Source organism: Patella vulgata, chromosome 5 (assembly GCF_932274485.2).
Source record: "Patella vulgata chromosome 5, xgPatVulg1.2, whole genome shotgun sequence".
Taxonomy (NCBI): Eukaryota; Metazoa; Mollusca; class Gastropoda; family Patellidae; genus Patella; species Patella vulgata.
In genome coordinates this window covers 36,815,405-36,834,172 of record NC_065883.2, presented here as the reverse complement: position 1 = coordinate 36,834,172, position 18,768 = coordinate 36,815,405, and the positions used below count along the sequence as shown (strand labels likewise).

The 18,768-nt window shown below is 35.3% G+C and overlaps 1 protein-coding gene across 4 annotated transcripts in view; it reads right to left on the bottom strand.

The window, feature by feature from the left end:
- The window catches only part of LOC126821498 (1-phosphatidylinositol 4,5-bisphosphate phosphodiesterase beta-4), a 315,174-nt gene that overhangs the window by 167,783 nt on the left and 128,623 nt on the right, over positions 1–18,768 (bottom strand). For all 4 annotated transcript variants that reach the window (XM_056100864.1, XM_056100865.1, XM_056100866.1 and 1 more), the window contains exon 11: positions 4,838–4,946. In XM_056100864.1, coding sequence (XP_055956839.1) covers positions 4,838–4,946 — 109 coding nt within the window. The remainder of the gene's footprint in view (positions 1–4,837; positions 4,947–18,768) is intronic.

Sequence of the window (18,768 nt, the reverse complement as noted above, 5' to 3'; positions counted from 1 at the left end):
GATAGCTTAGATTTTGACAGTTCTGTTTTCATCAATTTACAGAACAGTCTATATGAACAATGTTGATATTAAAAGATGTGACAGTTCTTGCAAATGAAGCGCAATAGTCTATAATATTACGATTTACCACCAGATTTAAGGATAATTGTGATAGTATAAATCAAAAAGTATTTACTGCATTTTTATTTACCTTTCTGTGTTGAATTACCGCTCAAAGGAAGTTTTGCTCGCATCAATGAGTTCATGCATGACTTATTTTTTTAATATTATCAAATCCCGTAAATGACACTTCATTTGTATTTTGATATGAATTTTAATCGTATTCTGCAGTTGTTGAAATTAAAAAATTAAAAATTTGTATTTAAAATTAATACTTTGCTCATTGACATTAGCATAAGGTCAAGGACATACCAGATATTCAGACACGAAAGATACCTACGAAACATTGTTTACATTTATACAACGGTGAAATGTGTTATTACTGAAGGGAATACGACATAATTGTATGTATGGTGATGTAAATGAAACCTTTGCATATCGATACAATGTTCAGCTAAGCATTGTCAGTTTAACGATTATTCACATCACTTGTCTAAAAGATATGAAGGGTTATTTTCAAGATTGAAAAAGAAAATGGCGAATCCCAACCCCATGGTAGCAAGGATGTGGAAATCTCACACTATAAGGAAATAGGAAAGCAACTCGAAAATCTAAGACTCGACTACTGTACTACCGGTACATAGATCTGAGTATAAATAGAGAGATAATAGCTGTCCCCAAGTTTTATCGTTTTGTCTGTAGGTGTAACCGCGATTGGGCAAGAAAGTGATGAAACTGAAATTTTTGTTTACGTGATAACAAGCGGATGTACGAATTAAAGGGGTATTGACAGTGAAATAGGGTATTGTGAGTAACAGAGTTTATTTTGGATGTTTGTATCCAAGTGTCACTATTTTGTGTTGGGAAATAATATCTTCAGCTTTGTTATTGTTGAGACTACTATGCAACAAGATGGTGTCACTTTACCTTGCCCTTAACATCCCTCACACTTGGACAGATTTTTGAAGGTACAGCCGTACAGGTATAGCCAATCACTGTATTATTAGGAATCAACAACTAGTTCGGACGGACATAAATAGGTTACGACGTAATACGTCACCATGAAAATGTGGGCATAAAAAAATAGGATTCTTCGTCTCATGAACTTAAAGACCACCTAAGATGAAAAATCTAAATTGCATGTATGTATAGCCAATGGTTACTATAATAATCCACTTTACGACAAGTTTACACCAATCTGATTAAAATTAATTCGGCTATTAACGTTTATGTATTCGACACACCAAAACACTTTTTAATTATGACCATAATCCAGTTGATTGGCTGGTGACGTCATAAGGAGTACACATAGTATTATCTATACAATATATCACTGTCTGTACAATATATCACTGTCCATACACATCACCAGTTGACAAGTGTGTATAGACGATTCAATTAACATGTGACTGGCCTAATCATAATCACCGAATTATCGTCTTGCGTTGTTATAGATTAAACATTTGTGATAGGAATATTTTAGAATGAATTTAAAATGCTGTATCATGCTGTCGATCCACTTAATCTGCCTTTGTTTAAATAGGCCATGTGGCAAATAAAGACGACCCAAGCAATTAGCACATATACCGGTAATTTGGATAACCCTGTAATACTTGATATCCCAAACTATTCTCTATATAAGTACAGAAATACAAATGGTGTCAGTCATTTGTCGATATATTCATTATAAGCTATATAATAATAATAACCATTTCTAAAAACAAAGAACAACTTTTATCGTAAGTCCATTTAAAATTCATAGCAAATATAGAATTTTCCAATGACTTTGCATGACAATAGATCGCCCTTATTTCTCAGCCAATCAACGCCGGAAATCTTATTACCATTTACGGTTCCATGCATACTACAGGTGTAGTAACTGAGGTTAAATTTTGGCGTGAAAATGAATATCAAATACACATGATTATACGTGGAGTTCCTGATGCCGTTTGATGAGTGATTAAACTGTCAATGTAATTGTAAAATACCTTTATTTTAAGAAGTTAAACGTTGTTAGACATTATAACCTAATCTTATCACAACCGTTTATCCATCGAATAATATATATTCAGATTTCATATCAAGTCAATTAAATGTTGTTTAAACGCCAATCAACAAATAATACAAGACTACTTTATTACAAAAACATCGGTGAACAGAGCTAATTTATTATTGGGTAAATAATAATTATAAACAACTATTAGTTGTTGTGTGGGAAATGTTTGTAGAAAAGTTGCCCCAGAACTACACTTGCCATATTATTAATACTCAAAGATAGTTAGACGACCCTTCTCAATCTGTTATTCGATTTAGATGGTTATCAACAAAATTTATTTGTACTGTTAAATCTAAGATATATTGAGTTATTTTTTCGTATTTCATTTTTACGGTCTATTTCAGAGTAATGATGTCAAATCGGCATGCAGAAAGAAAGGCGCCTTACGATGGCTACAGGAAAACGAGATACTGTTGGCTTCTCTGATAACGGATCATCATTTACAAGTCGCGTTTCAATCATGTTTGACTTTTATGATACATTTTGCATGACCACATCTTTTTACTCCTGTACTCTTCTGACGGAAATGTATCTCGAATTGTTTGGACTGCACACGATGGTAGAGGGGCTCTTATCAAAAAGTCACTTTAAAACAAAGTTTTAAAATCGCTGTTGCGAGAAGAGAGGGCGGGACATTATGAAACGAATGCTAAATTGGATCTTAAAACAAATTATTCCGTAGTCAATTGTATTATTTAATTAGGGGATTAAGGAATCAGTTAGGCGTTAATGAATACACAAGCCGGCTGTATATATATAGGTAATTAAGGAATTGAGTGAAGATAGCCGAATTAATTTTAATCAGATTGGTGTAAACTTGCCGTAAAGTGGATATAGTAACCATTGGCTATACGTACCGAAAAGTAATGTTGTCCATCTTATATGCACTTTAAGGGCAAGGTAAAGTGACAAACATTATCACAAAACCTGAAATTGTGGGTCCTCAAAAAATCTTTCGCAACATTTGTAGTGCCTGTATTTTGGTTTCTAAAGATGCTGGACAACAAAAAATGGATGAAAATAATGACTTTGGAAAAAATGAAGCAAATATACCATTCAGCACTGCGCAGCTACAGGGTAAACAACACTAGGCCTACATGGGAAATCACAAAGTCTCACACAGATGCCTGAATATATACACTACAACCATCAAGACTTCAAAATTTGAAAACTATCTTTGTTTTAGCACAAGTCCATATAATCAAACTTTTTTTTCAAATTCCTCCATTTTTTTCCAAGGGACTACTTTTTGTATGAGTACCATCATTAACATCATCTAGATGAAATATTTCGGGTCTATACGGAAAATAATAAATACTGCATCAAAATTTCCTTCAAACTCCTTTTGTTTTCAGCTATTTTTATAAGCCTAATGAATACATATTGCTAGTTTTTTTATGACTTCTTTTAATTCACCCTTCAAAACTTTTTGCCTGGAAGCATAAAGATACACTGACAATTAAACATTGGACATACGTATTTACTAAGTTTTTCATTAAAATATTTTGTAATACATTTTATTCAATATCTATTCATATTCATCACAGTGTTTAATCTTTGTTAAATTGTACACTAATAGTCCACTACTGAATGTGGAAATGTTCAGCTGAATGATGTGTTGCAAATGGTACTCCATAGAAAAGAATTTGCCATACAAAAATTATATTTAGGTTACAAATTCTATACCAAACCCTCAAAATGCTTATTTTTCTAACATAAATGAATAATAATCTATCCAAAATTTAGAAACATGCCATGATAGCTTAGATTTTGACAGTTCTGTTTCCATCAATTTCTAGAACGCTCCATATAAATAATGTTGACATTAAAAGATGTGACAGACCTTGCAAATAATGGTCAATAGTCTATAATATTACGATTTAACACCCGATTTATAGATAATTGTGATATTATACGTCAAAAAGTATTCATTGCATCTTTATTTACCTTTCTGTGTCGAATTGCCACTCAACAGAAGTGCGGATTACAACAATAAGTTGGTGAATAATTTATCTTTTAATATCATCAAATCAAGTAAATGACACCTTATTTGTATTCAAATATTAACTAATCTTATTCCACAGTTGTTTAAATTCAAAATATAAAAATTTGTAATTAAAATTAACACTTTGCTCATTGATATTAGCAGAAGGTCAAGGACGTTAGACGTTCGGACGCAAAGGTAGAAATCGTTCACAATGTTTATATTTATAAAATGGTGAAGTGTTTTATTACTAAACGGAATACGGCATAGTTCTGTGCATGGCATGCCAAGAAGTCGCCGTAACAGACTGTTTCATTGGCTTATCACTCACTTCAACCAAAACGTTGGTAATGTAACAACTCGTCCAGATCCTAGTGTGGTAAAGACAATTACTGAAATTTTGAACTATAAAATACGAAAGAAAATAGGATCTGTGTTTTAATCAGATTAATTTTCGTTTATGATATAAATATAGAAATATAATTTATTTTGGTCTTTTGTATTCAAGGACCACTATTCTGTGTTGGAAAATAATATGTTCAGCCTTGTTGGTGTCAAGACCAATGTGCAACAAGATGGTGTCACTTTACCTTGCCCTTAAACACTGTCTATCAATCAATTAAATAATGACATTAGCCTCTATAGAGACTCCACAAGCTAATAATGGGTGATAAAGATTCAATGATTTGTTGACTTACCCTTTTCTATGAATTCTTTGTCATTTTCGTATGTAGCAATAATCTGCGACACTCTATTGGAATTGTAAAATGGGAATAATATTTCATTGAGTCTAGGATCTCTTTGTCTCTGTAAAACCACAGATAAACCGATTTATTCAAAGTAATTCATATATCTAAATTACACATAATTTATATATTGAGCCATTTTAAAAATCTTGATCAGTACATGAAAAGCAGTGCACAAATTTTGAAAGGAACCAAGATCTTTGGGTTATAAACATACATTTCATGTTTCATCAAAATCTGAAAAAAATTGTGACTTCTAGTGGGTCTACAACCTTGGTATTACATACTTTTACACTATTTGTGTACAAGAAACAGCCATTTTGTCTGGGAGTTTCGGTCAGATTTTTTGGAAATTCGAACTCAAACTTCATTGGGGTGTAACAGTGATATATTTAAACAGTTTTTAAAATTGAATACAAATTCAAAGGAACCAATATTTTTGGGTTATAAACAGACATTTCAAGTTTTGTCAAAATAGGAGAAAAATTGTGATCTATACAGTTTCCACATACAAATTGTGGATGGACGGATGTCCAGACGTCCGGACGGACAGCGGCGACGACAATATACGTTCACATGAAATGTGGGCGAATAAAAAGCACACAAAGTGACCATATACAACTGGTATAAACTTGAAGCCAGTACATATACACTTCACATCAATTTCGTTCACATCCATTCATATTTAATACATCTTTACTCAAATTGGTAATCAAAGGCTGATTTGTTTAACTCAGTTTATCAGATATTCTCCAGAATAAAAATTGTACACCAAAAACTAAGTGAAATTTTTTTACATTTGAACAATTTCTAATTAGCAAATTGCACAACTGCTATAATAGGTTGACATGTGTACAAAGTATGTGATATCACTTCGGTGGAATGTAGTAATATGGTATGCGACCATATTGTCTTAAACTGATTATTGGTTCCACGTAAATAAAGTAATGATCTCCCTCCGGCAGATATAAAAGAAGGTGCTGAGCGAAATTCATTAGAGCTCATCCAGTCTGTCAGAGTAGCCATCAAAAGCTATATACATTTTATTAAGAGAGAGAGAGAAATGGGGTTAAATGTCCACTCAACACAGACTAGGTCATTTCGGGACTAACATATGGCTTAACTTTATTTCAATAATTCGCTTGCGCGTAGGGGTCTTTAGCAGTGTGAGGAAACCAGAGGACCCGGAGAAAACCCACGAGGTTGGACAGACAACCCTACTCCTTGTCACGTACAACAGGGGATTCGAAACCACGCCAGTTGATTCAACGACAGGCCTCATGATACAGCGTGCGCGTGCTAACCATTCAGCCATCCCCCCCCCCACACTTTATTAGGAACGAGGAAGATTTATGCCATCCTGCTTAAATAATAAAGCTGTATAAAAGACTTCACCTGTAATTTCGATCATGAGGAGAACATAAAAAAATAGTCCAGTAGTACTTGTAATACAATATCAATTGGGGATCTAAATTTTATTATTGTATTTTGAATTCATATTTTAATTTATATTTTTCATTTGTAACTCATTTTGGACATGTGACAGATTAATTGTAAAATGTAATCTGCATCGGTATGAGGGTTATTTCATAGTATTATGTAACATATAATGGGTTATTCAAACAATGTATAGCCGGCTTGTCTTAGACAAGTATATTATGATATAAGGTTTAGGTAACAAGCATTAACACATATTGTCTAGAGATAAGATGTGTGAATCTTAATAATTAGTTTTTATTGTTCTGATTACCAACGCCTATTTACTCGGCTTTCTATAATAATAAAAACTGACACTAAGTCATTAGCCGTTCATTGTTGTAAATCAACTATAGAGTCCCAGCTGTCAATCATTCTCTATGTGCCTACGAGTTATCCAATCATCCTAATTGTTTATATAACATGTAACCAATCAGCATTGTCTGCCGAGATCATGTGACAGATACCCTTGCGCGTTACAAAAGGGCATACTTTGAGAGGAGAGGGCAGAGGGGTCCTGTGAGGCCGAGGGGAAGCAGCTATAGCTAGACATAACTTTACCCAACCAAATGATGTTATTATGTACCTGTAAATATGTTATCCAGTAGACGTGGTACAAGGGTTAATCAGCGAACTGGATGTATGAGATGTGTTGTTGACGTTTGGGAAAGTAGGACGAGGGGAAATGTGTAGGGAGTGAAGTGCTGTAAAGGGATAGTTAGATGTATTATGAATGGTTAGAGTGGCTGTGGTGTTACGGTGAAATACTATGCCGCCACCATAACACCACAGCTTTATGATTTGTTAGACAGGAGTGATGTAATGGGTGTCAACAACTGGGTATGCTGGTACCGTCGCAACGTAGCCGTGAAATATATATTGTGGGGGGGAAGGGCGGAAACGGAAAAATATACAATGTTGACAGTATGTGCCAGGCATGAGGCTGCGCAGACCGAGCGGCAGCTCGATAGGGAGTGTGTGGGAGGGTCACCCTCATAAAAAAATTTTTTTTTAAATTTCAGTTTTCTGTAAGCAGTGAAAACACTATTTTGGCATTGTTTGCGGGGTTAAACCTAAAAATCACATTAATACACCTATTGCACGATATTGTGAAACTAGCTGACGAAGACAGCTCGGGCGGCGATTGTTCGACTCGGGGCTGCTCTGTCAGTATCTAACAAACGCATTTAGTTCGCGTACAACTTTTAAAAACCGAATGTCAGTATGGTATTTCTCACATAATTGGTTATCGCAAAAACAGAGTAAACTGAAAGCGAGTAATCTCGAATCAAACCTATAGTCTATAGCCTACTTACTACACTCGTCACTAGGCTTCCTATATTATTGTTTGTGGACGGTTTACTACTCAGTGATAAGCCTGCGCCGCAAAAAGAGGTCTCGCCTTTTATTATTAGTATAATGACTTCCTCATGTGCGGCAGGTTAGTTTGCTTCTAAAAACACTGTTTTCCGTTCCAAAAAATACAAAAGTATTTTTCTACCAGATGACCATGGTTCTTTTCACCGAGACTAGATAATTTCTCTCGGTGTAAGGATATAGCTATGGATAAGTTCATACAAGGTCAATAAATCCGCGGTCACTTCGGGTCACACTGTTGAGAAAATAAACCGATGGGTTTGTTTAGTAGCAAATCGAACGTGAATCAACTGAGTTTGTACTGAAAAATTTTTGAGTGATATGTATGGACTGTCTTCCCACATTCGGTTTATAATTAGCGATACACCGGTACAGTGGCAAGTGTTGTACTTCACAGACTGTTTACCTCCGAACTACCTACGCACGAAATCCCCGATTTGGGTACTTGTTAAAAGAAAAAGAAATAGTACCTGTGCGCATGCCAGTAAAAAAAAAAACTAAGAGTTCGCGCATAAAAATGCCCGAACGTACCAGGCGCCAGGTCATCCAGTATCACTGTCACTACATGTATAAACCAGTGATGGGATTTCAAAATTTTAGTTGTCGGACATTTTCGTCCCGAAAATAAAGGGACATAACTCTTATCGTTATTTAAGCAGTAATAAAAAAAAAAATTAGATGCACCTCGTAATTTTTCATATTTAATTCCCGTACGGTATTCAAATTTATGTCGATAATATTCCTAAAAAATTATATGACATCGTAATACCATAGAATGAAAGCGTGCCGACTACTGCCCATCCGTACCGGTTTCAAATTCCCCCAAAATTACCGTATTTTTCGGGTCATAAGTCGATACATTTTTCAGCAAAGTCCGGCATTCGTCTTATGCTCCGTTTCGATTTATATACGGAAGGTAAAATGACATTCCGAAATTTATTTGGCAGTAAACCGTAGTAAACGTCGCTCTAACAGAACGAGCGAGTGACATCAACTGCTAAATAATCCCATTCGACTCTAAGCACGCGCTATAGTCTAAAAACAATTACTGTAACTACTTACCTTATTCCAATCGAAATATTCGTCAACATTTCTTAGCGTGTTTATTTTTTTATTTAAGAACATAAACCTCATTCAAAATATGATCATAAATCCGACAATATGCCATCAAAATAGAATCTTTTCTGCCGACATCAGACGTATTATATTCGGCACATTTACACCTCTTAATTCTAATTCCACGTGTCTCGCGAGATTTGTACTTTCATTTTGTGTGTGTGTGAAATAGCTTTATTTAACTTCGGCTTCCACTGAAGAAATATCACAGACAAGTCATCGGACGCAATGTATATTGATTTGGGGTGTTATATACTATTAGGATATGTGACATATATGACTAATGTCTACGGCCGACATCAAGGAGATTAAAACGTGAGACAAAGGAGAAATCACGGGTTAATCACATAGATTAAGTTTATTGGATTGATATATAGTTCGACAAAGAGAAGCAATGACATCTGTTCAGGATTGAATTGATGAATTGTCTGACAAAGAATTAAGTCAGCCAATCAAGGCAGATTAAGTAGTTAATCAAGGTAGGTGTATTGACGGCATAAAACGATAAATACGTTGATCACTTAATTACCTAATCAATCCAGCCTATTATCAACGGGTTGAGTGGTAGTTATGCACTCAGTATACTATATTAATTTTGGAATTTTGAATATTATTTATCATGTCTTGATGTCTGATTGGGCATATTCCTGGTCGGACAATTTAGGACGTTTGGAAAATAGCGTCGGACATGTCCGGAATATACGAGCAAAATCCCATCACTGGTATAAACATCAAATTGACAAATTCGGTTTCTTTAACAGTCTTTTTGTTTCATTTTCACATTTACTACACTTACACAGTGGTACGGGATGGGAGTGGGCTGGAAGGACAATGCTCAGTCATTCGGATGGGAGGAAAACAATAGTTTAAACAGTATTGATTCAAGAAACTGAATCAGAGTGAAAAAAATGTAAGGGGCTACATGGATAGTAGGAGGCCAATTTTCCACAGAGCTGTGATGGTTGTTTATTTTTAATTATTTACACAATTATACAGTTAAATTTCCATGAGATATGGTCGCATTTTCCATTCTCTGATGCTTGAGCCCGAAAAACTGAAATACATTGCCCGGAAATTGGACGGTTCAAGGAATCTGGAAGGTGGGGAGGGGGGGGGGGGGCATATAAGTTCTCCCAAAACAGTATTTCTACTAATATATAAACTTTTAGTTCAGATAAGATTTGGGGCTAAATATTTGAATTAAAACAAAGCATCTATATGTAATTTTCTCACTAAAACCTAAATAATACTGTATAGGAGTGGCAATGGTAATGAAGAGAAAAAAAAAAATCAAATGGAGTTTAATGCCTAACTGTTCAGTATCAACCAGGATAATGAAGATGTACATACGCCCACCATACATTATGCTATACGGGGAATTTCATCCAAACAACGATGTTATGGTCTACACTTTATTTCGAATTTAAAGTTCTTTTACGTGCACCACAACGTGTGCACGGAACCTCAGTTTTATATTCCATCCGAATAACTAGATGCTGCCCATCACAGCCCTCCCCCATCCCCACTTCCTGCACCACTGACAAGGTGAAACAACATTAGAAGGTTTGGGAACTGTCTAGGTCAACACGGGGATCAAACCCCGGACCTCCTGATTAGTAAGCCATGGACAAGGGGAAACCAAGACAGACTAGGATCAAACCCTGGGCCGCCCGATAAGTGAGCCAGCCCTTTACCGAGTCACCGTGGCTCCCTTGCATACTGATGATGACATTTACATACTCGCTGTACACGTACAATGCTGATCTTCATTATACACATTGGTGCAGAACAGTAAGACATTAAACTCCATTTGATTTTTTTTTCTCTTCATTACAATATTGTCACTCCCTTTACAGTATTATTTGGTTTTGGCCATATCTATTTTAGTGAGAAAACTAAATATATGCTATGTTTCAGGTTAAATATTTCTTACACCTTTAGCCTCAAATTCTATCTGAAAAAAAGTTGAACTTAAATAGGCCTTAAGTCTGTAGTTAAATCCTATTCAGTTTATCGAATAAATTCTTTAAACAAAATACATAAAGGGAGATAACTCCTTTTACCATATAGGAGGCAGACCACCATTACATTTCACCATCTCGGTACCCACAGATTGTAGTATGTCTATTTATAGCAATTCTCACTCTGTCTCTTTTCTCCCCTTTTGCATGCCAATTTTTGTTGATTTTTTGGTCTAGAATGGATGAAGAGGGTTTGAATTAACATTTTCTGCCAGGTTTTGGTAAATATTCATGATTTTGAGGCGGAAGGATAACAGGGTTATCATGGTCTACGGTGATATGTACGGCAACTAGTTACATGTTTTTAGTATGCTTTTTCAAGTTTGTGTATCTCAAAATTTTGGTGGTCAACCTCCTACAAATTTTAGTGCAAAGACATGAACATTTGTTCCTCTGTCTGTAGTGAAAAGCATTCTCAAATAGCGTAAAAATATGGTATATCATGGTTGTGGACCCTATAGAGGTCACAATTTTTATCCGATTTTATTGAAACTTGAAATGTAAGTTTATAACCCAAAGATCTCAGTTCCTTACGCGATTTTTCGTACAATCAGGGGGCATAATTCAGGAAGTTATGGTCCAATATGCACAAGATCGAAAGGAACCGAGATCTTTGGGTTATAAGCATACATTTCAAGTTTAAACCAAATCGGATAAAAATTGTGACCTCTACAGTGTTCACAGGCTAAAAACGTGATTTTTCGTACAATCAGGGGCCATAATCCCTGAAGTTACAGTCCGATACATGCCAATATTGAAAGGAACCGAGATCTTAGGGTGATAAACCTATATTTCAAGTTTCATTGAAATCGGATAAAAATTGTGACCTGTAGACTGTTCACAAACAATTGTGGACGGACGGACGGACGGCGTATAAAAAAGTTTTAGACCATTTAACACATAAACGGTAATGTATCGATTGATTTCAATCCAGGGCTAGAAATTCAAGCGAATCTCCGAATCTATTTCGTCCAACGATTCTCGCAAGAGCTTATGCTGTGAATCTATAAGGATTCGGCTAAATGTCAGTCAGGGTCAGTGTTCTTAATCGGCTGCATTTTGTAGGGTTTAGCCGATTGATGTTTAATCTAGCCGATTGGTAAAACAATGAATCGGCCACATGGTATCATAATTTATCAAAATTGCAACTTGAGAACTGTATTAGTGAAATTAGAAAATGGATGTCAAAGAACTTTCTAAAATTGAATGATGAAAAAAACGAATATTTGTTATTAGGCTCATGCCATCAATTAAGTAAATCTGCACATGATAACCCCCCTGTTGTAATTGGTAATTGTGATATATTTTCATCTTATTCTGCTCGTAATATTGGCGCAATCTTTGATAGTTTTATGCTTATGGGAGCTCAAGTAAATAATATTTGTAAATTGTGCTATTTTAATATCAGAAACATAGGTAAAATATGTAAATGTGTAACTGTAGAGGCCACTAAGTCACTTGTTAATTCTCTGGTCACTTCTCGATTAGATAACTTTAATTCACTTTTAGTTGGTTTACCTTTAAAGCTTATAGATAAATTACAAAAAGTACAGAATACTGCGGCTAGACTTGTTACTTTAACTAAGAAATGTGACCACATAACTCCTGTTTTATATAATTTACACTGGTTACCTGTTAAATATCGAATTGATTTTAAGATTTTATTACTTACTTTTAAATGTTTAAATAATTTAGCTCCTGTTTACCTCTCAGATCTTTTAGAACTTTCTAAAATTGAATGATGAAAAAAACGAATATTTGTTATTAGGCTCATGCCATCAATTAAGTAAATCTGCACATGATAACCCCCCTGTTGTAATTGGTAATTGTGATATATTTTCATCTTATTCTGCTCGTAATATTGGCGCAATCTTTGATAGTTTTATGCTTATGGGAGCTCAAGTAAATAATATTTGTAAATTGTGCTATTTTAATATCAGAAACATAGGTAAAATATGTAAATGTGTAACTGTAGAGGCCACTAAGTCACTTGTTAATTCTCTGGTCACTTCTCGATTAGATAACTTTAATTCACTTTTAGTTGGTTTACCTTTAAAGCTTATAGATAAATTACAAAAAGTACAGAATACTGCGGCTAGACTTGTTACTTTAACTAAGAAATGTGACCACATAACTCCTGTTTTATATAATTTACACTGGTTACCTGTTAAATATCGAATTGATTTTAAGATTTTATTACTTACTTTTAAATGTTTAAATAATTTAGCTCCTGTTTACCTCTCAGATCTTTTAGAACTTTATACACCTGGTCGAACATTACGTACATCAGATAAACTACTTTTAAAGCCCAAAACTGTTCAACTAGTCTCTTATGGTCTCTTTTAGTTATCAAGCACCTGTTTTATGGAATAATCTACCATTAAGTTTCAGATGTTGTACATCTCTATATTCTTTTAAAAAACAACTTAAAACACATTTATTTAATCAGGCTTTTAACTGACTCTGTATACAATCGTTAACATGTCCATAATCTTGTTGTTCATGTATGATTTACATTGTCACTTTGTAAAGTGCCCCTGAACATGTTATATGAAAGGGTGCACTATAAATATGCTGTAAAAATAATAATAATAAATCAATCTACTTGTGGCTAATATTACAACGCGTTAATTATTACTTGTTAATAAAGAAGTGTCGGCTACAACAACAGTCATACCTTAGTGAGAATTGGCCATATGTGGTCCATAATCCGAGTAATTAGTACATTTAACGATGATTTTGATAATCCGGTAAAAAAAACAAGCTTGCTGATAATTCATAATAAGTCCAGTAAAATACGCCACGTGGAGAATGAAGACGATCTTGGCATGGTTTGCGAATCGCGCATCTTCCACACTCCGTCCGTGTGAATTCCAGGTACTGATAGATATTACCAGCGGCTGCCAGGCAGGATACTCCCACATTTGCAAGAGATGAATAGAGAACAAGCTAAAAACAAACTTGATTTTTTGTACAATCGGGCACAATAATCCAGAAAGTTATGGCCTGAAATGTGCAAACATCAAAAAGGAACAGAGATGTTTGGGATATAAAGATATGTTTTAAGTTTCATCAAAATTGGATAAAAATTGTGACCCCTAGAGGGTCCACAACCTTCGTATTACACACTTCTACACAATTTGCGTACAACGAGCGGCCATTTTGTCGGGCAGTTTCATTTCGATTTTCACGAAATACGAATTCAACCTTCATTATGGTGGAATGGTGATGTATTTAAACGTTTTTTAAAATCAGAAAAAATTGTGACCTCTAGAGAATCTGCAAGCTAAAAATGTGATTTTTCGAACAATCAGGAGCCATCATCCAGAGAAGTTCGGGTATCCGCGATTATCAAAAGGAACCAAGTGTGTAATGGCGATATATTCAAACAATTTTTTAAATCGGATAAAAACTGTGACCTCTATGGGGTCCACAAGCTAAAAACACGATTTTTCGAACAATCAGGGGCCATAATTCAGGAAGTTATGGTTCGATATGCGCGAATATCGAGGGTAACCGAGATCTGTGGGTTATAAACATGCATTTCAAGTTTCATCAAAATCAGATGAAAATTGTTACCTCCAGGGCGACCTTCGGTTATCATGATTTCCTGACTATGGTCGAACTAACTGAATCCGAATTTCATTTAGTCCAGACCATAGTACGAAAATACTGAACCATGCTTTGTGGCATGGTCGGAGTAGTTCCAAGATGGCGGTGTCGATGAAACCAAAGTGTAGAATATTTAAAAAGAATGAAAGCTTGGATTTAAATTTTAAATGGTTGCTACCTCTATGATCAGATATTTTGTGTCCCGTGTGTTACGTCTGAATCTATGTAAGTCTAAAAATACGCATAATTTCAATACTTGCGCTATGCAAAAAGTCAAGTGGAATTATAAGGAATTTTGTCGTCTCTAAAATTAATTTGAGTCACGCAAATTTAACTTCATGAAAATATTATTTGTTTATTAAACTATATAACACACTGATTCATTATTCTCCATGGAGAGATGTATAGACCTTCCTTGAGCTTAAGGGTTTTTATTAGGGTTATGGTCGAGGTCTAAAGCAGAGTAAAATGACATCACCATGTCCCTTGAGGGGGTGGGGAAGCCATCTTTGAACAGACGATGGTTCTGACCATCCGCGTTCGGTTTCTAGTTCTGACCACTAGTCGTGAAAAAATTATAACTGAAGGTCGCCCAAAGGGTCCACAACCCTGATACACAATATTTTGACATTATTTGCGAACGAGGGGCGGCAATTTTGTCCGTCAGTTTCAATCCGATTTTTACGAAATTGGAACTCAACCATGCTTAGGGTGTAACGGTGATATATTTACATGTTTTTATAAATCGGATAAAAATTGTGACCTCAAGAGGGACCACAAGCTAAAAATGCGATTTTCCGTACAATCAAGGGCCATAATTCAGGAAGTTATGGTCCGATATGCGCGAATATCTAAAGGAACCGAGATCTGTGGGTTATAAGCATACTGTTCACAAACAATTGTGGATGGACGGATGTCCGGACGGACAGGGGCGACGACAATATAGATCCACATGAAAATGTGGGCGTATAAAAATAATAACTGGATCATACATTGATGGATTCACTGACCAGTCTAAAAATATGCATAATTTCAATATTTGCGCTATGCAAAAAGTCAAGTGGAATTATAAGGAATTTTGTCGTCTCTAAAATTAATTTGAGTCACGCAAATTTAACTTCATGAAAATATTATTTGTTTATTAAACTATATAACACACTGATTCATTATTCTCCATGGAGAGATGTATAGTCCTTCCTTGAGCTTAAGGGTTTTTATTAGGGTTATGGTCGAGGTCTAAAGCAGAGTAAAATGACATCACCATGTCTCTTGAGGGGGTGGGACAGCCATCTTTGAACAGACGATGGTTCTGACCATCCGCGTTCGGTTTCTAGTTCTGACCACTAGTCGTGAAAAAACTATAACTGAAGGTCGCCCAAAGGGTCCACAACCCTGATACACAATATTTTGACATTTTTTGCGAACGAGGGGCGGCAATTTTGTCCGTCAGTTTCAATCCGATTTTTACGAAATTGGAACTCAACCATGCTTAGGGTGTAACGGTGATATATTTACATGTTTTTATAAATCGGATAAAAATTGTGACCTCAAGAGGGACCACAAGCTAAAAATGCGATTTTCCGTACAATCAAGGGCCATAATTCAGGAAGTTATGGTCCGATATGCGCAAATATCTAAAGGAACCGAGATCTGTGGGTTATAAGCATACTGTTCACAAACAATTGTGGATGGACGGATGTCCGGACGGACAGGGGTGACGACAATATAGATCCACATGAAAATGTGGGCGTATAACAATAATAACTGGATCATACATTGATGGATTCACTGACCAGTTGTTAGGTAAATTTAAATCTTCATTGAATACAATCCCCTGATCGAACACCAAATACACGGAGAGAGAAACCGTGGATATTTTCCCAACAGAATCTCGAATGCCGAATTCCAATGACATTTGACATATTGGTTGGAATTAGGTCAATAAACCAGTTCTAAATAGCGTTTACCGTTATGATTTTGTAATTTTACACATGCTGACAGAGACTTAATTTTAAAAATATTATTAAAGGCTGTATCATAGTCGTACATAATTTTATTTTACAGCAACTTTAGTTCTGGTTGTCACGTGATCATTGTGCCGTTTTCTATCATCGACGAATGAATAAAAACTTTTGCAAGTTATGTGACTAGTTACGTGATGGACAAAAGACTACAAATTGTGCTATGAAGAAATGCTATGTTGCTGTATCAGCTTATTTTAACTACAGCATTTTCTGAATATTATTTTTGACACAATTTAAGTGTTTACCAAAAACTCCATCTGATTGTTTTATTTTTATCGTTGTTGTATTTTGGTGTTTTAGATTAACACAATAAACACAATTTTGTTTTTTAGACAGTATTATTAATTAATGAAATGAAATGAAATGGGGTTTAACGTCCTACTGTTCTGCTCCTAACCTGGGCTAAATTATTAATTAAGATTTGGAGGATTCGTGTAGATTCCATATATGAGAATCCTCTTAGATTCTCGCAAAAAATGACGAATTTCTAGCCCTGCAATCAGATTGTTGTGAAATTGGTGTAAAGTGTATATAATAATCACTGGCTTCAGGTACATACCACTTTCATATGATTATTTAGTGTAAGCTTACACGCCAAGAGTGACGCTCATGTCCACGACAACAATCCTTAATTAAATAGATGACACTCATTAATTACTTCTACATTCATCTTTTTATAAAGCACCCAGCAATCAAATTGTTTATCACTATGCAGAAAATGCTCATTATCAAACCTTATAAGGTTATTGTGTTGTAAAGTCTTGGCCACTCAAATTGCTTATCACTGCATATATAGTGTAAGCACAAAAAGCTCAACATTGAATCTGGTCAAGTCATTCACATTACCAAATTTACATTCTATCTCAAAGAGTTATTTTGTAACCAAAAGGTGTGATGGCCAGATTGACAGCTGCTCAGTCTAAGCAGAAAATGCACATCAATGAATCAATGAACTCAGTCAAGACAATGTTTATCTGTGCTTATAGTTATAGCCTAGGCAGAAAATTCGCATTATAGAACTTGGTCAAGACAATAACATAACAAACATCTACACCACATTGGAGAGAGAGAGAGAGAGAGAAATGGGGTTTAACGTCCGCTCGACACAAACTAGGTCATTTCAGGACTAACATATGGTTTAATTTTATTTCAATAATTCGCTTGCGCATAGGGGTCTTTAGCAGTGGGAGGAAACCGGAGGACCCGGAGAAAACCCACGAGGTTGGACAGGCGCCCCTACTCCTTGTCACGTACAACCGGGGATTCGAAACCACGCCAGTCGACTCAATGACAGACTTTATGATACAGCGCGCGCGCTAACCATTCAGCCAACACCACATTAGAACATACTAACTAAATTACTGAATTGGAAGAGTTATTGCGTTCCAAAACGAACAAATGTCTAGCCTAAGCAGACACTTACCTAATGAACATCTACACCAAATTTAAACATTCCACCTCAATAAGAAAAAGAGGTTGCCAGGCAACAAAACATACGCCCACAGCAGCTAAATCGTCCGAGCAGACGACAAGGGTTGTCACATATTTATTCTTTTGTAGGTAATTAGGGGAATTTAATAGACAATTTCATACAGATGACATTATAATTTTCGTTGTTTGAAGGTTCACAAGGTTCTAAAAACTAAAACAATGGCCATTACTCTGGAAGCAATCTACAGAAATTGTTCAAATTGACAAGCTTTTTTCGTTTTACTAATTCAAATAATGCATATAAATTTCATACAGATCGGATGATAACTTTTATTGTTCAAAAGTTCACAAAGTTCAACAAAGTAAATCAAGGGCCATAACTCTAGACGTAATTGACGGAAATTGCTCACATTCAATAGGCTTGTTCGTCTTCATTTCACTAATATAGGTGATAACTGAAACTCATGATACATATAAATTTCATACAGATCGGTTGATAACTTTTGTCGTTAGAGCATTCACAAGGTGCAACAAAGGGAAACAAGGGCCATAACTCCAGAAGAAATTAACGGAAATTGCTGAAATTCAATAGGCTTATTCATTTCACTAATTGAAATGATGCATATCAATTTCAAACAGATCGGATGATAACTGTTGTCATTAGAGCGTTCACAAGATTCAACAAAGTGAAACAAGGGCCATAACTCTAGATGTAATTAACGGAAATTGCTGAAATTCAATAGGTTTCTTTGTTTTACTAATTTAAATGATGCATATAAATATCATACAGATCGGTTGATAACTTTTGTCATTAGAGCGTTCACAA